This window comes from Hemiscyllium ocellatum, chromosome 10, assembly GCF_020745735.1.
Source record: "Hemiscyllium ocellatum isolate sHemOce1 chromosome 10, sHemOce1.pat.X.cur, whole genome shotgun sequence".
NCBI classification, from domain to species: Eukaryota; Metazoa; Chordata; class Chondrichthyes; order Orectolobiformes; family Hemiscylliidae; genus Hemiscyllium; species Hemiscyllium ocellatum.
The window spans coordinates 86586357-86607852 of NC_083410.1; the positions used below are offsets into that span (position 1 = coordinate 86586357).

At 42.9% G+C, this 21496-nt stretch overlaps 1 protein-coding gene across 3 annotated transcripts in view; it reads left to right on the forward strand.

Annotated features, from left to right (window-relative positions):
- Positions 1-1808: 1808 nt before the first annotated feature.
- LOC132819837 (son of sevenless homolog 1) overlaps positions 1809-21496 on the forward strand; it is a 299748-nt gene continuing 280060 nt past the window's right edge. For all 3 annotated transcript variants that reach the window (XM_060831696.1, XM_060831698.1, XM_060831699.1), the window contains exon 1: positions 1809-2069. In XM_060831696.1, the coding sequence (XP_060687679.1) occupies positions 1983-2069 (87 nt within the window). In that variant the 5' untranslated portion in view covers positions 1809-1982. The remainder of the gene's footprint in view (positions 2070-21496) is intronic.

Consider the following 21496-nt stretch of genomic DNA (forward strand, 5'->3'; position numbering starts at 1 on the left):
AGGAATCCAGTTTTCGGCAGTTGAAGAAAGTTCTCTGCAAAGCCACAAACACCCATTTTCTTTATACACCTTAAATTACATAAACATAGCATTACTCAATTCTCATCTTGTCAAAATGCTAAACAGAAGTCCTGGCATCAGTTGAAAGTTCGACTTTAGAGTCATATAGCGGGGGAACAGACCTTTCAGCCCAACTTGTCTCTGCTGATCTGGTTTCCTAAACTGAACTATTCCATTTGCCTGCGTTTAGCCTGTATCCCTCTCAACCATTCCCATCCATGCACCTCTCCAATGTCTTTTAAATGTTGTAATTGTACTCACGTCTACCACTTCCTCTGGCAGATTGTTCCATACACGCACCACACTCTGTGAAAACATTACCCCTCAGGTCTCTTTTAAATGTTTATCCTCTCACTTCAAGTCTATGCCCTTTTGTTTTGGATCCCTTACACCGGGGATAAGGCCTTGACTATTCACTTTATTCATGCCTCTCATGACTTTATAAAACCTCTATAAGGTCACCCCTCAGTTTCCTATACCCCATGGCAAAAACATCTCAGCCTCCTTATAACTGAAACCCTCCAGTCTAAGTAACATTATTGTAACTCTTTTTTGCAATCTTTCCAGTTTAAGAACATCCTTCCCACAGCAGGGCAGCTGTGTTAGCAAATTTATCTGCATTAAAAACCATCTGCCATTTCTCAACCCACTGGCCCAGTTGATCAAGATCCCATTGTGCTCTTAGAAAATCTTCTTCACTGTCCACTAAACCACCAATTTTGGTGTCATCCACTAACTTACTAATCATGCCTCCTACATTCTCGTCCACGTCGTTTATAGTTCACCAAGTTGCTGCAGTACGGACGTCAGGAAATGTTCTTTGGCCATCCAAGCCCTCCTTTACCTGCTTTGTGTTGCCTTCGGTCCGTTAGATCATCTCAACAATGATAATATCCGGAGCAAAGCTAGAGAAAACATCAATATTCAGGAGTCCTGCTGTTAGCTGACGTATTTGTATTTTTTTAAAAAATGATTCAGTTTTTTTAATGGATCAGTCCTAAGGATCGTTCGCTCAGGAAAGCCACACTCAATGAAATTATTAACGTGAATAAACTTGCTGCAATTGCAATCAAGAATGAACTCTGTTTCCCAGAATGCACGGAACACGGCAGCGTAAACAGGGCAATCTTTTCTCCTGTTCCTTTTCCGTGTTGGGTTGAGAAAGAAAATGCGGCCCCCTGGCTATCCGGCCGCATGCGCAGACGTTTGAAGCTCTCAAGTTTGAAGAACACACGGGATATTTTTGTTATATTTATCGTTAGAAGGGGTGACTTGTTTCTCCTTTTTAAAAATTATTCTCGGCCAGTATTTGACGCCTCGGGGGGTTGGCTCTCAATATGTAATCGTGGGCGTTCACACCAGTGAAAAGGGAGTTTCAAAGAGGGGAGGGGTGGTGGTGGAAGAGAGACAAATCGAAATTTATGTGTGTATATAGGTCAGCTGGCGACTGGCTCCCCCGCCTCGATCCAGGGCGACCGTTGAATTTTCGTCTCGAGATCGCGCCGTCTTACTCTCGCGGCCCCCACCCCCCTCCCTCGTCTCGAGCCTGAGCCGTTGGTTGGCTGTCGTGTCCAGCGTCTCGCCGTTTGCTTTGCAGCCGAATGGTGTCCCCGGCGTGCGAGAGAGGTGAACGGGAGCACCAGCGACGACAGCAGAAGGGGCTGGTGGGGGTAACAAGAAAGGGGAACGATCACTTTGAAACTTTTGGGGAGGGGGGAGGGGTGGAGGGGGGAGGGGTGGTGGGGGGCTGTGCGAATAAGAAGCTGTCGGCGAACGCTTTAGAAGTCGGACAGGGAGCAAAAGGCGGAGGAAGAGAATAATTTTAAGATCGGTCCTAGGAGTGGCGATCAAAGAAGAAAACGTCCAATCTTACTGACTGAAAAAAGGCTGCGGGTGCGCGTCCGGGGGCCGGAGGCTGCACCATGCAGCAGCCACAACAACAGTACGATTTCTTCAGTGAGGACAATGCACCCAAATGGCGGGGTCTACTCGTCGCTGCTCTACGGAAGGTAAAAGTTATTTTGAAGCTCCAGTATGTGTTTATATTTGAATTATGAATTTGCGAGATTTATTGTAGTTTTTTTTCCAAGAAATTCGAGGCTTGACGTATCGAACCATGGACCTGATGTTTTTGATATTTTAGAGCAGCAGTGAAGGATGCTAAAATGCCGTTTTACAGGCATTTTTATATTAAATCAGTTAAATATTTCAGTAATAGGAACGGAGAACTTGTGAAAGAAATATGTTGTTTCCTGTACCATTGTCAACTGGTTTGACAAATAAGTTTGTTAATTTGGTGAATTTGACTTTTTTGAATCGTATTTTGCTGATTATGATATGACATTCTGTTTCGGAAGCAACTTTTATTGTGTGCATACGAATTTTTGCTATTGGTTATCACAGTTATTAGCTTTCGACATATTAAACTATAATTAAGTGAAGTTATACCTGATATGTTTTGATCTTCTTCCTTAGTGAGTTCTATTTCCCCCTTGTGGTTACTGTGTTGCAAATTACTTTGGGGTCGGGGTATTTTGGAATCAGTTGCAACATGGTGCATGTTCATCATGTGGTTTTTGCTTATGGGGTTTTGGACGGTGAACAGAATGAAAGTGAATGCGAGACTGAGATTTCAAGTTTCAAGCCTGTGTGCTGCTTTTAGTGAAAGGTTCGATTGAAGGCAAATTGTGGACTTTATGACGTTAAAAAGTAGCCTGATACCTGGAAGGGATTATTGGGCAAGTGAGATAGAATTGTCAACAATTTTGGTCAAGTAAATCTCAATTTTGAAAAAAGAATGGAAATGACCAAGTATCTTCAGGATAAGCTTGATTCTGTTTTTTTTAATTTAAATCAGAAGAACTCTTAGATTAGACTAGACTACTTACAGTGTGGAAACAGGCCCTTCGGCCCAACAAGTCCACACCGACCCGCCGAAGCGCAACCCACCCTAACCTAACACTATGGGTAATTTAGCATGGCCAATTCACCTGACCCGCACATCTTTGGACTGTGGGAGGAACATTGCTGGAAATGCTGAGGTTTGGCAGCATCTGTGGAGAAAAATCAGAGTTAACGTTTCAGGTCCAGTGATCCTTTGTCAGAACTGCTGAGCTTTTCCAGAAATTTAATGCTTGGTTGTCCTGACTCTTGAGTGTAGTTTTTGTGAATTGTTTTAATATTAGCACTGGTAGTTTTTGTGATTTCTGAAACACTCAAGTGAAATATCTGATCTAACTCAACGAATCTCCATCTTTTTGGAGTGGGGAACACTTTGGAATACTGTAATTATTTGTCAGATAAGTAGAAAAAGCTGTACATTGATAAGACCATAAGACATAGTAGCAGAAATTATACCATTCAGCCCACTGAGTCTACTCTGCCATTCAATCATGATTGATAAGCTTCTCAACCCCATTCTCCTGCTTTCTCCCCATTACCTTTTATTCCCCTTGACAATAAAGAAATCTATCTATCTCCATCTTAAATATACTCTGACCTGACTCCATTGACCTCTGGGATAATGAATTGCAGATTCATGACTCTGGCTGAAGAAGTTTCTTTTTTACCTCTGTTTTAAAAGATCTTCCCTTCACTCGAAGGCTGTGCCCTCTGGTCCTAGTCTGTCCTACCAGTGGAAACATCATCTGAGCATCTATTCTGTTCAGGCCATTGAAAGATACAGAATACTGAATTAATTCCCCCTTCATCCTTTTAAACTCCATTGATTATAGACCCTGAGTCCTCAAACATTCTTCATGTTAAGCTTTGCATTCCTGGGACCATTCTTATAAAGATTGTAGAAAGCAGTCGTGTAATTAATTGCTATAAAAATAACTAAATATAAAGAACACAATTATTGTGTTGCTGCCATCGTAATACTTGATTATGCTGGATTCCAAGGTTGATCAGAAAGTCTCCGGACTTCTTCGGATACTCTGGACCAAGCTGATGGTCTGAAAGAATAATTGGCATGATTGGTGTAATTATAAAAAAGGCTAACTTTTTGGCTTATTAAACAATAGAACTTCAAGACTGTAGCTGATGCTGCATGTGGATATACTTTGGGTTATAAACTGTTGCAAGGGGGATGTCTCTCACCTGTCATATCCAATGTTGACAAATAAAATGATGGGCTCCAGTATGTCCATTCTTGTCTTTTACCTGGACCGTCTCAGACTCCTCCCTCCCCTTCCTAGACACCTCCATTTCTATCTGAGCGACCGACTCAACACGGACATTCACTATAAACTGACCAACTCCTACGACTACCTAGATTACACCTCCTCCCACCCTTCCCCCTGTAAAAATGCCATCCCATATTCCCAATTCCTTTGCCTCCGCCGCATCTGCTCCCAGGAGGACCAATTCCAATACCGAACAACCCAGATGGCTTCCTTCTTCAAAGACTGCAATTTCCCCTCCGATGTGATCAACGATGCTCTCCAATGCATCTCTTCCGCCCTTGAACCCCACCCCTCCAAACGCCACCAGGACAGAACTCCACTGGCCCTCACCTACCACCCCACCAACCTTCAGATACATCGGATCATCCTTCGTCATTTCCGCCACCTCCATACAGACCCCTCCACTCCCCTATCAGCGTACCGGAAAGACCACTCCCTCCGTCGCTCCCACACCCCCCGCCAACCCAACCTCCACTCCCGGCACCTTCCCCTGCAACTACAAGAAATGCAAAGTTTGTGCCCCCCCCCCCGCTTACTTTCCTCCAAGGCCCCAAAGGATCCTTCCATATCCATCACAAATTCACCTGCACCTCCACACACACCATTTACTGCATCCGTTGTACCCGATGTGGCCTCCTCTACATTGGGGAGATAGGCCGCCTACTTGCGGAAAGTTTCAGTGAACACCTCTGGGACACCCGCACCAATCAACCCAACCGCCCTGTGGCTGAACACATTAACTCCCCCTCCCACTCTGCCAAGGACATGCAGGTCCTTGGCCTCCTCCCTCGCCAGACCATGGCTACACGACACCTGGAGGAAGAGCGCCTCATCTTCTGCCTAGGAGCCCTCCAACCACAAGGGATGTATGCAAATTCCTCCAGCTTCCTCATTTTCCTCTTTTTCTACCCCCTCCTCCTCCTTTATCTCAGTCCCAACCCTCGGACTCAGCACCAGCTTCTTGACCTGCAATCTTCTTCCTGACCTCTCCGCCCCCACCCCCTCTCCAGCCTATCACCCTCACCTTAATCTCCTTCCACCTATCGCATTCCTAATGCCCCTCCCCCAAGTCCCACCTCCCTATCTTTTATCTTGGCCTGCTTGGCACACCCTCGTGAAGAAGGGCTTATGCCCAAAACGTCGATTCTCCTGCTCCTTGGATGCTGCCTGACCTGCTGCGCTTTTCCAGCAACACATTTTTCAGCTCTGATCTCCAGCATCTGCAGTCCTCACTTTCTCCTGGAAGGTCAGTGTGGACTTGTTTAGCTGAAGGGCCTGTTTCCACACTGTAGAGAATCTAATCTAATTAACCTTCTCTGGACTGTGTGCAATGCCAGTATATCTTTAGACAAGGGGACCAAAGCTTGTCACTATATGCCAACTGTGGCCTGACTTGTTCAAACAAGACATGCCTATTTTTATATTCTGGATTAGTGGTGCTGGAAGAGCACAGCAGTTCAGGCAGCATCCAAAGTGCAGCGAAATCGACGTTTCGGGCAAAAGCCCTTTGTTAGGATTGGTGGGGTTGTGTAAATTTTGAAGTAGAACTAATGAACGGACAATGTCTGCAGTAAAAAGTCCTCCTTTTTTTTGGTTGATTAGTTCAACTTCTATACCTTATCAATGGTAATCTTAGAAATTGAATAAAGACAGTTATATGGAAAGGATGTTACATTATGAACAGGAAGATGCTGTAGGTTGTTATGATCGGGGACAGAATAAGTGGCTGTAAGGTTTAAAATGTTTGACAACACGTTTAAAGGTTCTTAAGTCTGCAACCTTATTTAGCTTGGTTGTTAATGCTGACATTAATTATTATACTCTTCATGTTTGCTAATTTCAAAAGTAGAGGCTTCCCATTCTCAACTAAAACTTGCTTGTTTTTCAATGTATCTTTGTGCCAATATGGCTCTAATGTTAAAAGAACTTATTCAGGTTGAAGTCTAACGCGTGGAAAGTCTCTGACCTCTGTTTGACATCTGTTATGCTATGACAGTTTGAGATCTGGGACCAGTCACATTTGCAAGAATAGAAGTCCACACTGACCTTCTGAGGAGTAACCCATTCTCCTACATTTACTCCTGACTCGTGTACCTAACACTATGGGCAATATTTTGCTGTACATGACCTTAGAAAGACCTACGTCACTTCACAGTTTAAGAAGTAGTTTTCAAGTGTACCCATAATTGCAGTATATGAAACGCACAGCAATCTGATAATGGCCATGTAATTTTTATTTTGTGGTGGTCATTGAGCAAGATCCTACCTGCACTTTTTAATAGTGTCATGCAATTGTTTTTCCATCCAGTTGAGACAGCAGATGGAGTTTTAGTTAAACATTTTGCCATTGAGTGAACTCTGTAGTACTGGGGGAAAAAATAGTCTTCCATTAATATCACAATAGACTTTCTAGTTTGATTTTTCTGTATTGAAGTCTATGTTTTGGGACTATGGTTTTCCGGTAAAGCAAGGGTTCTACAAATGCAATCATGTTAACATCTGAAGACAATTGAATGCTGCATGGCACATACACTAGTCATTATTTTTAACCAGTCCTTAACCTGTTAAATTGATTCCAGAGTGGACCATAACATTTTACTGCATATCCTCACTCCTCCACAACAATTAAGGAAATATCACATAATTGGCTACCTAAAGATAAATAGATGGAATCATAATACAGGCGAAGTGTAAGTATTAAGTCTAACTGCATGCAAAATTACCACCATTGTGCACATTCCCTTCTCCCCCCAAAAAACACTGATTTCCTTCTTAGGATCAGCCAATTATGGTGTTTTCCACCCTGTGCTTGTCCTCCATAATTAATCCACTTAGTTCGTTGTATTCATGAGTCCCACAGAATGCAGTTCAGAAACGAATTTCCACTACAGAATGGTTAGTTCAGACACCAACATCGAGATTGTAATTCATGGATTCAATTTTTCCATTCGGTAGTGGAAGAACTTCAAATACTTGAGGGGATCCATTATGGTACCCTTCTTTGAACTTCAATGTTGCAAATGTTCCCTGGACTACCATACCTCCATGTCAGGCTGTCTAACTTTTACAAATCTAAATCTTCTGAACTTGAATTTCCATGTGTACTGAGCTTTTGCATGATTTCCATCTCTTTTAAACACTGTCCAAATGCCTCTTAATGCTGAGCTTGTGCTGTGGAATTCAACTTTAAAGTCGTCATCACACTGCACTCCTCGTTCACTACCACTACCCTGTAGCATCTGATGACAGTGTGTCATTAGATTAGATTCGATTCCCTACAGTGCGGAAACAGGCCCTTCAGTCCAACAAGTCCACACTGACCCTCTGAAGAGTAACCCACACAGATCCATTTCCCCTCGGACTAATGCACCTAACACCTATGGGCAATTTAGCATGGCCAATTCACCTGACCTGCACGTAGTCATAGAGATGTACAGTATGGAAACAGACCATTTGGTCCAACCTGTCCATGCCGACCAGAAATCCCAACCCAATCTAGTTCCACCCTCAGCACCCAGTCCATATCCCTCCAAACCCTTCCTATTCATATACCCATCCAAATGCATCTTAAATATTGCAATTGTACCAGCCTCCACCACTTCCTCTGGCAGCTCATTCTGTACACGTACCACTCTCGGCGTGAAAAGGTTGCCCCTTAGGTCCCTTTTATATCCTTCCCCTCTCACCCTAAATCTATGCCTTCGCGTCTGGACTCTCCGACGCCAGGGAAAAGACTTTGTCTATTTATCTTATCTATGCCCCTCATAATTTTGTAAACCTTTAAGGTCACCCCTCTGCCTCCGACGCTCCAGGGAAAACAACCCCAGCCTGTTCAGCCTCTCCCTATAGCTCAAATCCTCCAACCCTGACAACATCTTTGTAAATCTTTTCTGAACCCTTTCAAGTTTCACAGCATCTCTCCAATAGGAAGGGGACCAGAATTGCACGCAACATTTCAACAGCGGCCTAACCAATGTCCTGTACAGCCGCAACATGACCTCCCAAGGACTGTGGGAGGAAACCGGAGCACCTGGAGGAAACCCACGCAGACACTGGGAGAATTGTGCAAACTCCACACACAGTTGCCCAAGGCTGGAATCTAACCAGGGACCCTGGTGCTGTGAGGCAGCAGTGGTAACCACTGAGCCACTGTGTTACCCCTGTTGTCATGCTGTAGAAAATTCCACATGGGCCAATTTATGAATCTGGACTTGGACTCTGTGTGTACTTGGTTTTAATATCCACGCCTTGTTATCAGCCATGTCCAAACCCATGGCAATGCTCTTTATTTGTGCATTTAGAGAAAAGAAAAGTCACTAGAAATGAAAACAAAAATTGTGCAAGGTGAAATGCTGTTCAAATACATAATTTTCGCTGAAAGAAATAGAATTATATGGACACTTTGAATCTGCTCAATTTGCACCTGCTTCTCCTTTATACACCATAAAAACTTGGGAGCCCACAGACAGACCGTTTCTTAGGTTGACTGACTGAAAGACACCCACCTTGCCCAACAACTTCTCTCTCTCAGAACTAGGATTATTGTGTTTATGCTTTCGAATTGGAAATCTCATTTACAAAAGAACACTTTACAAACAGTTTGTTTCCAAAAGAGCAGGCAGAAGTTTGTATTGTACACATGATTTACAGCTCCATGGTTTTTTGCAAGAGAAAGAATGACCTTACATTTATAAAGCAATTTTTCAGGGCCTCCAGTACTCCCAAAGCACTTAGACATCCATGGTGTGTTGTCACTGTGATAGAGTGGGAACACGACTGGCAGTTTTATATGCAACAAGATCCCAGAAACAGTAATGAGATGATGAGTAGGTAATCTGATTATTATGTTGATTATTGAATTAATATTAGTTACCTTAACAGAAAGATATGGTGCAGTTCACAGTTGTACCGTGGGATCTCTATGTTTATTTCAGAGGGAAACTTCAATATAGAAGACTTGATTCGACTTCCGAAATACTGTAGTATGCCTAAACACTCCGCCTTTCTGTAGGATGCTCCAGTGTTGACTCCAATTTTACAAATATAAGGCAGAAAGAAAAGGTTGAGTCTGGTACCAAAGTATTGTTCATGTTCACAATATTGTTGCCTTTGTTCCTACTTCTCTCTTTTAACAAACATGCATTTTTAGTCTGATTTTTAACTTTTTTGCTGTGCATCTAGCTTGTGGTAGCAACAAAGTTGTAGTTTGTATTCTTGGCACAAAATTGAGGTGTCTTGGAATGTCTTTGGATTTGTGTCATGATCTAGAGGAGTAATTGGTAGGTCAATACCTAATATACTATGTTGGAGGAGGTGATGGTGCCTTCTTGAACTGCTGCAGTTCATATGAACACTGCTAATATGAAGAGAATTCCACTATTTTGGAACAGTGACTTGGAGTAAGGATGATTGATATGGAGGGGAACTTGCAATTTGTGGTGTTTGGTGTGCATTTTTCGTATAGAGGTCATGGATTCAGAATGGGTGGTTCAAGGAGGTTTGGTGATTACTACATAAGTGTCATTTACTGCTGCTGTTTGAGTGGGTTTCAGTCAGTCTAAGTAATGATCTGTCTCTGTGCTCCCAGCTTTTCTTTAATGTTCCATACGGGAATGGCAGGTGCAAATTGGGCATGTTCATGTTGTGCTCATGGGAAGAAGGGTACACTTTTTTTGGGTGTGAGCATGTAGTATATTTGTTTGAACAAAATGCTCAGTCATGGGGAGATGGGGTTGAAACAAAACTGGGAATGATGGGTTTCAAATACAAATCCCTTGTACGTTTTGAGGGAGCAAACATTTTAGAAATGTGCAAGTATAGTTATACCACAATTTCTCCTTGTAAGACATTGATTAAATTAACAACTGAAATCTAGTCTGACTATTTGGCTGTTTTTGCTGCATGAGGATGATGGTGTTGAAATTTGCTAACTTTTGTATAGTTAGTTAGAATGCTTTAGTTTCTCAACAAGCAGTGTTAACATTTTTTTTTCTGGCTCCACTTCCATTCTGTTTGATCCTGAAGAGGTCACCTCCCTCAATCAATCTGCCCATTACCATGTAAAGTTGTGTGTTTATCAGCACGAACGAGTTCATTTTTTGGATTTTTTAAAATCCTTTTTAAAAAAATTTTGATGAAAACCAACAATATTTATGAATGGATGTTCAGTCTTTACCTTTTAATTTCTTCAAACAATATCGTGAGTTGAGTAGGAGAAAGTGGGGACTGCAGATTGTGGCGAGTCAGAGTTGAATATTGTTGCGCAGAAAAAGCACAGCACGTCAGGCAACTTCCAAGAAGCAGGAAAGTCATTGTTTTGGGCAAAAGCCCTTCACCACGTTTTTTTTTTGACAGGGAGTTGAGTGCTAACTATTTGGCTCAGTTAGTAGCACTCTTCCCTTTTGACTGCTAAGATTCTGGATTCAAGGCTGAGCCTTTGACAATGCAACATTCCCTTTATAAATGCACAGAGATGTTGGCTCTTGGATGATCTGTTTAAAATGATGCTTTACATTCAAGAAGGTCACTGAAGTCCAGCTACAATAAATTAGTTTGTGGGCAAATTGGTCACTTGGTTTAACATTGCCTAGACTTCAAAAGACCTGAACAGGTTGTAAAATGGGCTGAAATTTTGTGACATCCAGTGGTCATGGCAAGCGTGATATAAATGCAAGTTTTATTTTCTTAAAATTTTAACAAGGTATATTCCTGTGGTGTTGACAGTTGGTTGGATTGAGATGTTTATCATTCTTATTTAGCAAGAAATACTGTTAGATTATTGAAACAGTTTGAGGGTTATAACATTTTATTGTTGCCCTGTTCTCAATTAGTTGGAAGTTTCTGTCTGTGGCCAAGTGATGATGAAAGTGGTGTACAGTAATTTGGTGAATTCTGGCTTGTGAATCAAACCTCAAATGTTTGATTCTGCCTTTACCTACACCATCCCTCATGATTTTATAAACCTCTAAGATTTGTGGGCGGCATGGTGGCACAGTGGTTCGCACTGCTGCCTCACAGCGCCAGAGACCCGGGTTCAATTCCCGACTCAGGCGATTGACTGAGTTTGGAGTTTGCACATTCTCCCCGTGTCAGCGTGGGTTTCCTCCAGGTGCTCCGGTTTTCTCCCACAGTCCAAAAATGTGCAGGGTTAATTTGCCCGTAGTGTTAGTTAAAGGGGTAAATGTAGGGGAATGGGTGGGTTGCGCTTCGGCGGGTTGGTGTGGACTTGTTGGGCCGAAGGGCCTGTTTCCACACTGTAAGTAATCTAATCACCCTTCAGCTTCTGACACTCCAGGGAAAACAGTCCCAGCCTATTGAACCTCAACCTCAAATCCTCCAACCCTGGCAACATCCTTGTAAATCCTTTCTGAACCCTTTTTCAAGTTTCACAACATCTTTCCGATAAGAAGGAGACCAGAATTGAACACAGCATTCCAACAGTGGCCTAACTAATGTCCTGGGCGAAAGTGAGGACTGCAGATGCTGGAGATCAGACTCCAGATTAGTGGTGCTGGAAAAGCACAGCAGGTCAGGCTGCATCAGGAGCAGGAAAACTGATGAAAGGCTTTTTGCTCGAAATGTCAATTTTGCTGCTCTGATGCTGCCTGACCTGCTGTGCTTTTCCAGCACCACTCTAATCTTAACTAATGTCCTGTACAGCTACAACATGATCTCCCAACTCCTGTACTCAATACATTGTCTAATAAAGGAAAAATTACCAAAGGCCACCTTCACTATCCTATATACCTGTCACTGTACTTTTAAAGGAGCAATGAACCTGCACTCCAAGGTCACTATTCAGCACCAGAAATAAAAATAGATCTTTCAGGGCAAGAGAAATTGTTTAGCTGTCAATTGTAACTTTTTGTTTGTTGTTCTATTCCTACCTATCTGAACGACATGCGTTCCAGCAAAGAATCTTTTTCCAGGTGGATAATGAAAATGTTAAATACAGGATTTAAACCATTAAAATAGTCAGACCATTCGGCCCACCTTGAGTCTGCATTACCATTTGATCATTTGCTTCCCAACCACATTGTCTTGCCTCTTACCTGCCATAACCCTTCTTCCCCACCCATGAAGAGCCTATCATCTTATATGCATTCGATGACCTGGCCTGCACTGCCTTCTGTGGTAATGAGTTCCACAGATTTACCCAAGCTCCCCCTCATCTCAATTCTTTAAGGGTCATCCCTTAGGTGCAAACATCTTTTCCATGTGAACTCTATCCAGGCCTCCTTCTGTAAGTTATGAAGAGATCTCTGCCCCTCTTCTTCCCCCCCCCCCGCTGCCCACACTGTTTTTTTAAACTGCATTAAGTACAGGCCCAGAGTCCTAAATTGCTCCTCTTGCAGCAAACAATTTATTCACAGGCGAGTTCTTGTAAACCCCCTCTAGACTCCTTTCAACACGAGCACATCTGTCCTTGGATAAAGGGCCCAAAACTGCTCCAAACGCAGTCTGACCAAAGCCTTAAACTCTGGTCCTGATGAGGTTATTTTACCAGGGATCCTTTCCTTGTAGATGTCTATCTCCCGATGAAACTGTACTCCAGTTTTAAATGGAGCCAAGCTTCTTTGAATACACCAAGAGTGAGTTTATTAATTACTAAATTTAAGAAGTCGAAATGAAACACAGATTGGAAGTAGAGAATAAAATCAAAAAGATTAAAAAATAACCAACTTTTTTTAAGAGAATGTACATTAGTTTTTGGTTTTATTTTGAAGAACAGACTCCAAGTTGCAACTGTTATTAGATGGCACCAGTAGCATTGACATTGGCAGTTAAGTGGTGAGTCTTCAGATTCTTTGGTTTTGCAAATTGGTTAAAATTCCTTTTGAACTGGCTGCCACCACTTTGTGCAAAAAAAGTGTTTCCTCTTTTTGTTTCACTCCGTATGCAGTGTTGTTTAAATGTCAGTTCTCAAAGATATGGCCCTTAGCATAACACATCTCTGCTCTTGTATTCTAGCCCTGTTGAAATGAATGCTAATGTAGCATTTGCCTTCCGAGCTATCTTATAATTCTGCATGTTAGACCTAAGAATCCTGGACTGGGACTCCCAAGTGCTATGGTGCTTCAGATTTCTGAAGCCTTTCCCCATGTAGAAAGTAGGTTATGCCTCTTCCTATCGAATTGCATAACTTCACCCTTTTCCCATATTGCATTCCATCTATTACTTCTTTGCCCAGTTGCCTAGCTGTCCAAGTCCTTTTGCAGCCTCCCTGTTTCCTCATCTGCAAACCTCGCAACAATGCCCCCCGTTCCTTTGTCCAGATTGTTCATGTTTAATGTGAATAGTTGTGGTCCCAACTCAGACTTGTGTGGGATTCCACTAGACACTGGCTGCCGTCCTAAGAAAGACCGCTTTTATACCTCCTGTCTGTCTTCTGCCAGTCAGCCAGTCTTCTACCCATGTCACTCCCTTGTTCCTAACACCGTGGGCTCTTATTTAGTAGTCTTCTGGAAATCCATATAGCTGAAGTCCACTGGTTCTCCTGTGTCTTGCTGGTTACGTCGTCAAGGAATTTTGACGTTTATCAGGCATGGCCTTGCCTTGATAAAGCTCTGCTGGCTCAGCCTTATTTTACCATGCACTTTCAAATACTCCATAATCTCATCTTTTATGATTGACTCTCCAATCTTTTGTTTTTGTAAGTATATTTATTCGCAAAAACCTTTTTTGACTTTACAAATTTTTGTAATATTTTCAATAACTTTATGTATCAGTATAATTAAAAATGCAAATTACAAGACAACTACTGTCTACTAACTATTAACCTACCCTATAATACAAAACAAAACATAACACCGATAAATAAGTGACTAATAAGAACAAAAAAACACTCTCTCGGGAGATTCTCTCTCTCTTCCACCGTGCCCCCCCCCCCTCACCCCCACAAAAAGGACTCAGCAAACCTAACCACCCTGGTTAAATGCATGTCCTAGTTAAGATCGCAGACAGATCTGTATATGAATAACTCAAAAAGGGCTGTCATGCCTTTAAAAAGAAAGAAAGGTCTGTTGTGTGGTGCACCATATTTGTGAAAAAATCCAAGGGAATGTGCTCCATAATTAATTTCCACCAGCCCAACAAGCCCATTGGGTTCTCGGGTACCCAATTCATCAGAATAATCTTCTGTGCACAGTAAGTAATAATATATAGTTTCTTCCCATGCCCATCTAAAGATAAATTTGGTAGACCTCGGAAGAGAGGTATCAGGTCTACTTTACTTCAGTCCTCAATACCCTCCCGATCGCTCCAATAAAACAGAGTCTTCATCACCCGGACACGCCTTGGCATGCTCATTTGCCACTGGGCAGTGGGGATCCCCAGTGGAAGGATCTCTAAGCGGTGGTCCTCCCCCTTTTTCTTGGGGATTTGGAGTGGAGGGTGCTGCATGCGGCAGTACCCTGCAACTGCAAATTGCGGTGGTTCACTGACTCCCGGCCCAACTGCTTGTTCTGTGGAGTCTGTGGACCATGTATATATTGGGTGTGGGCGTTTGTACTCCCTTTTTGATTTCCTTAAAAACCTTCTCCTCTGTTTTTGGTTGCACTTCAGTCCCATGCTCCTGATCTTTGAGGGGAGGGTAGGTCAGGACCTCCTCTATTCTGCTCCTGGGCCTGGCCAAACTGCCCATAAACCCAGGCAGCGGGCTGTGAAGGCGGGTGTTATGGCCGATTGCCTGCCCCTCTTCTACGATTATGTCAGAGCCTGGGTGTCCCTGGAGAAGGAGCACACGGTGTCCACAAACACCTTCGAGATTTTCACAGTAAGGTGGACACTGCAGGGAGTGGAGTGTATTATTTTCCCCTCCAACTCTATTTTGGTTTAATCCCTGCCCTCCCTTTCACTGCTTGATCACTCGGCATTGCCCTCTGAGAAGGGCACTGCTTGTCACTGGCCACCCTGGTGTTTCCTTTCTTCTTGGTGGTGGAAGTTGAATAAAGGTTTGTACACCTGTTGTCTTTCACTGTGTCTCTGAACTGCGTGCACATGAAAAAGACACTGAGCCTGTGGCATGTCCAGAAGCAATGGGTAATAGCACCTAGATTTAGTTTACATTTGGGCACATTGGCAAAATTTAAAAAAAAAGGTGCATCTCCAGACAGTCCGGTGCCAACTGAACTCTGTGCAGAACTTTTAACTGCATAACAATTAAAAATTACAAATAGAGATCTTTTGCACGTTCTCCCATATGTCCTCCCACGTTGCAGAAGAAATCTCCACTCCTAGTTCTTGCTCCCAAATCTCTCACAACCGATTAATATTCTGCCAGGCCCTACCACCCAGCAGGCAATAGAGGGCACTAACTGAAAGGGTGCTGTGACACGTAGCACCAACCCCTCTGTATTTGCCTTATATGGCTTCCTGAGAAGGGTAGTCGTCTTCTGGATGAAATCCCTAACCTGAGAAAATGGAAAAGGTCTCTCTCCTGGACAGCCTGTCTTTGCTGTTCAGTTGCTGGAAAGACATCACAAACTCCCCTCAAACAAGTCTCCCGAACTGAAACACTCTTGCTGCCCAAATTTTTAACCCCGAGTCCATCATCCCTGGTTGGAACCCCAGCATACCAACTATTGGAGTGAGTGGTGAAGTCTTGGATAAGCAGCCTTCACTCTGAGGCATTGCCCTCCATGCCTTGACTGTACTATTAACAATGGGGTTCTGGCAGTGGTCCATAACTGTCCTAATCTTATCTGTGAACAACAGGTTAATAAGCGGGCACTTTGCCTGGGAAGCCTCGATATCCAGTTATATTGAGTCTAGATCAGTACCTGTCCAATTGTGTGCACAGGACAGCATGGGACAGAATTAATACCTCTTGATGTCTGGGAAATCAATTCCTTCCCATTGTTGCGGCAACTGCAACTTAGTAAATTTGAGGGGCCACCCATGACACCAGATGAAGAAACTAAACCAACCCATAAGTTTCCCCAACGTTGACTTGGGAAACAACATAGGGAGCATATGCATAGGATAAAGCAAACGAGGGAGGATATTCATCTTAAGGGCTATTTGGCCGAACCATGAAATTGGAAGAGCATCCCATCTCTGAAGATATTGCCTAATATTGTCAAGCAGGTGAGCAAAATTAGGCCAAAATAACCAATTAAACATGTGGGTAATAATGATAGCTCGGTATCAGAAACCCACCAGTGACCACTTAAAGGGGAACCTCGGGCCACCTTCAACCTCTGGCACTTCCTTGAGGTCCCCCAAAGGCATAGCCTCCGACTTTGGAAAGTTGATCTTATCCTGAAATACCCCCAAAGAATTAATACTTTGTATCAGATGGGGTATGGAGGTCATGGGGTTCGGTTTAAAAACAGAAGGACATCATCTGAATACAGTGTAATCTTGTGTACCCTTGATCCCACTTCTGGAGCGGTTATGTGGACATTCTGACGAATGGCCTCTGCCAAGTGGCTCTACCACCAACATAAACAATAGTGGTGAGGGGGGGCCAGTCTTGCTAACACCCCTACCAATCCTAAAATTCCCAGGTTTCACCCTGTTGGTGATGTCTGCGGCCAGAGGGTGGCAAGATAAAACCTCCATCCAGCCAGCAAAGATCCTGCCTGATCCAAACTACTCGAGGACATAAAAAAAGAGATGGCTGTTCCACCCGGTCAGTTGCTTTCTCTGCATCTAAGGAAATCATCAACCCCTGTATCGATTGTTGCTGACATGCTTAGGTCATATTCAGCAACCTTCTAATATTGTTAGAAGAACTACAGCCCCTGATAAAACCTGTCTGGTCCTCTTTGACAATATAGGGCAACAGCTTTTCCGATCTCTGTGCCAAAATCTTAGAATTTTGAATTGTGAATTTAATAGGTGGGGGCGCAGTCCTTAGGAACCTTCCCCTTCTTAAGAATTAAGGAAATATTAGCTTCTCTAAGATGGTGGTAGGCATTCAAGCATATACATCAAGTGATTATACATTTCCAGCATCAGCCCTGACAGAATCCCTATAAACTCCTTGTAAAATTCTCCTGGGAGACCATCAGGGTCAGGCAGTTTCCCACCCTGAAGTTGCCTATCTGCCTCCTGTATTTCCTGAACTGTCAAGGGGGCATTAAGGAGAGAGACATATTTCAGGGTTACCTTTGGGAGGTCCAGGCTCTTAAAAAAGGTTTCCATCTTGGCCCTCCTATCGTCTCAACCTTCAGACCAATACAGTTCAGAGTAAAAGCTCTGAAAGCCTCGTTTAATCCACTTGGCATTGTATGTAAGGACCCTGGCGCTGTCTCTAACTCCAGTAATGGATTGGGGAGCACGCTTTTTCCTAGTTAAGCTAAATACTCCCCTGGCCTATCCTCATACTCGACCAGCCTTTGTCTAGTAAAAGCAAGTTCTTTCTTTGCGGATTGTGTCAGTACTGAATTCCAGGCAGCCTGTGATCTGCTGTGGTTTGGTCACCAAAGGTCTTGCAAAATGTGTCCCCTTAGTGGTTTCAAATAGACACTGCTGTTCCCCCTTCTTTCGTTTCTGGCTAGCTGAATAGGAAATAGCTGATCCCTGAGCAAAGGCCTTAGTGGTCTCCCATAGTATAGATGGATACTAGCTGTTCCTGAGTTGATAGCCAAGAATTCCTGAAACTCCTTGAAAAGATATTCCACAAATTTAGAATCTTTTAAGGAGAAAAATATCCAGATGCCAGTGCCGCAAACCTAGCTCCTCACTCTTGGCCTTAACCTCCAAATGATCAGAGATAGCTATGTTTCCAATTTTACAACCCATAATCGAATACAGAAGGGTCAAGGGAACCAAAAAAACTCGATCCTTGTGTGATATTTATGTGGGCTTGGGAAAAAAAGGTGAAGTCCCTGCCGGTAGGGTGAAGACCTCTCCAAATGTCCACCAGCCCCAACTCCTTGCCTAAGTCAACCACCTGCTTGGCCTGTGAAGAAATTGTTGGGGGCCCACTAGTTATCCTGTCCACTATTGGATCCAAAAGGCAATTGAAATCCCCAGCTATAATAATGTGCCATGTTCCAAAAGCACTTAACTTACAAAAAGTATGAACCAAAAATTTGAGGGGATGTGCCGGAGGACAGTAGACATTTAAAATACTGCGTTCCTCCCCATGTATCAGGGCCTTCAGTATCACAAACCGCCCTTGCTCACCTTTCACCTTCTCTAATAATGTGAACGGAAGATTTTTCTGGATATGTATCGCCACTCCCCTACCTTTTTAGTAGTAAAGGATGAAAAGAATACTCAATCATAACCCCCCTGTTGTAACTTCAGGTGTTCCACATCCTCCAGATCGGTTTCCTGCAACAGGACAATATCAACCCTTTCTCTCTTCAGGCTAGAAAATGCTTTTTTTTTCTTTTTAAGAGGCGAATAACGTTCCTTGATGTTCCAGGTGCACCATTTAACAGAGATCCTTGAACACCCAGGTGGAAGAACCCTGCTTGCAGTGTGCCAAGCACAAGTAAATGGAGACTCCGAGAGTTGTGAATACAAAAACAGTTCTATCATAACTGCAAACAACTATTGCTACCAAAAAACTGCAAAGAAAACCAACTGTAAAACCTTGAACGGAAGGGCTTATGCCTGAAACGTTGAATTTCCTGTTCCTTGGATGCTGCCTGACCTGCTGTGCTTTTCCAGCAACACATTTTCAGCTCTGACAATACGTGGGGCCTGATGAACTTAGTCTGGGGATCTTAAAAGAAGTGGCTAATATAATGGTTCATTACATTTTCCAAAACTGTTGAGGTTCAAGAAAGGTTCCGTTAGTTCAGAAAATAACAAGTGCAAGTCCCTTTCTTCAAAAGGGAAGGAGACCGGAGGCATGAAACGATGGGCCAGTTAGCTTAATAGCGGTAATATTGAAGATGTTACCAGTTATATTTAAGGCATTGAAGCAGGGCACTTAATGCTGAATTCAAGGCAACCAGGTGGAGTTGACTTTTTTTGAGAAAGGAAATAATGTTTTTATCTGTTTATTGGAGTTAGTTGAAGAGGTAACATGATGTGAATAAATGGGAACTTGTGGGTGTACATGGATTTCTACAAGGCTTTAGAAAGGTGTCAAAAAAATCAAACAAAAATTTTTCCGCGTTTTTTTTAACTCCATCTTATTCCCGATTTAGCATTTGTGTATTCTGTTACTACTTCTCATGTTTTGTCTCGCTAAATCAAGAAAGCCTGGTTAAGTTTGGTTCCATTTATAAGACAAGGTAATTTCAGTCTGTGAGATAACCTCATGAGAGCCAACAGAGGGACAAGTCAATAAATAACCCAAGGGAGCTAATTCACCCCTTCTCACCCAGAAGATTAACAATTTGGGAAAATGTTATGCTGGACTATCAAATGGAAGAGAAGGACAACTGGCTGGTGAACAGGAAGGAGTGGTTGGAAATGGGTCATTTTTCAGGTTGGCCATCATGTGTAACAGATGGTGTGACATGCTGTTGCAACCATAAAAAGTTGAAGGCACTCAGATCCTGGGCGAAGTTTCCTAATTTATCCCAGACTGGATACCCCAAATTGTTAATCTTCTGGGTGAGAAGGGGTGAATTAGGTCCCTTGGGTTATTTATTGACTTGCCCCTCTGTTGGCTCTCATGAGGTTATCTCTGACTGAAATTACCTTGTCTTATAAATGGAACCAAACTTAACCAGGCTTTCTTGATTTAGCGAGACAAAACATGAGAAGTAGTAACAGAATATACAAATGTTAAATCGGGAATAAGATAGAGTTTAAAGAAAAACACAGAAAAATTTTTGTTTGATTTTTTTTGAAGAATGAGCATGAAGACGCTTCAACTATTATTGGATGGCAACAGTAGCATAGACATTGGCAGGTGAGTGGTCAGTCTTGAGATTCTTGGTTTTGCATGTTGGTTAAAATTATTATCGAACTGGCTACCTGTACTCAGTGGAAGATAGTGATCGCTTTTTCCTTTTACTCGCTATGAAGTGTCATCTAAATGCCTGTTCTCAAAGTTGTGACCCTTGAAGTTAATAACACACACCGGTTAATGTTGCAGTCAATTTTAAACCTCTTTCTTTCTTTTATATTCCTAGATGGTAAAACAGATGTGTTGGCAAGAGGCGGCTTTGTGTTCAAGGGGAGGGTTGTCAGCCTTCTTGTCATAACTAAAATAAAAACCAAAGGACGACGGATGCTGGAAATGTGAAACATTAAAGAGAAAATCCTGGAGCAGTCCAGGTCTGGCAGCATCACTGCAGAGAGCAACAAAGTACTTGCGTTTCAAGTCCAGTGACCCTTTGTCAGAAAATAGCTTGGAAATCACTCTTCACTTTGTCCTCTACCTCGTAATTGCCACAACATGACTATCATAAATTGACCCCATTTCCCAGCTATTTTTAGTGCTGACCAAGGGCCACTAGACTCATGTGTTCTTTCTGCAGATTCTTCCAAACATACTCAGTTTCTCCAGCACTTTTTTTCCCTTCATTATCTCCTTTCTTCTAAGTATTTTCTGTGTTTGAACTTGGCCTGACACTTAACAAATGTGATATTGCAATGGCTTCATGGGCCGACAGTGACTGAATTTATAGCTCTGGAGCGTTTGTTGTGGTTCTGTTCGCCGAGCTAGGAATTTGTGTTGCAAACGTTTCGTCCCCTGTCTAGGTGACATCCTCAGTGCAAGGGATCCATGAACACCAACTAGCCACAAAACGACACGACCAGCTATCCTTAAGAGCCACACACGCAGATGACAAGCAACATGAATTCGACTGGGACAACACTACTATTATAGGGCAAGCCAATCAGAGAACAGCCAGGGAATTCCTAGAGGCATGGCACTCATCCACAAATTCTATCAACAAACACATCGACCTGGACCCAATATACCGGCTACTGCAGCGGACAGCTGGAACTGACAATCGGAAGCGGCAGAGACAAGCCACTATAAATGCTGGAGGAAACATCACAGAAGCGCTTCACAGGAGGCTCCCAAGCACTGAGGATGTCACCTAGACAGGGGACGAAACGTTTGCAACACAAATTTCTGGCTCGGCGAACAGAACCACAACAATGAGCACCCGATCTTCTCCCAAACTCTGGAGTGTTTCTTCCTCCTGTTGCAATTCATAATTCACATTCTTTAAAGAACAAACACGTGTCACATTAAAAAAATTAACAAGTGTCTGTATGTACTTGGGGATTCTGATCTGTAATTGTAACGTTGCTCCTATGTAATGAACAATCCCCATTGTCATGCAAAGACTGTGGGAGAAATAAACATGTTTGAGTAC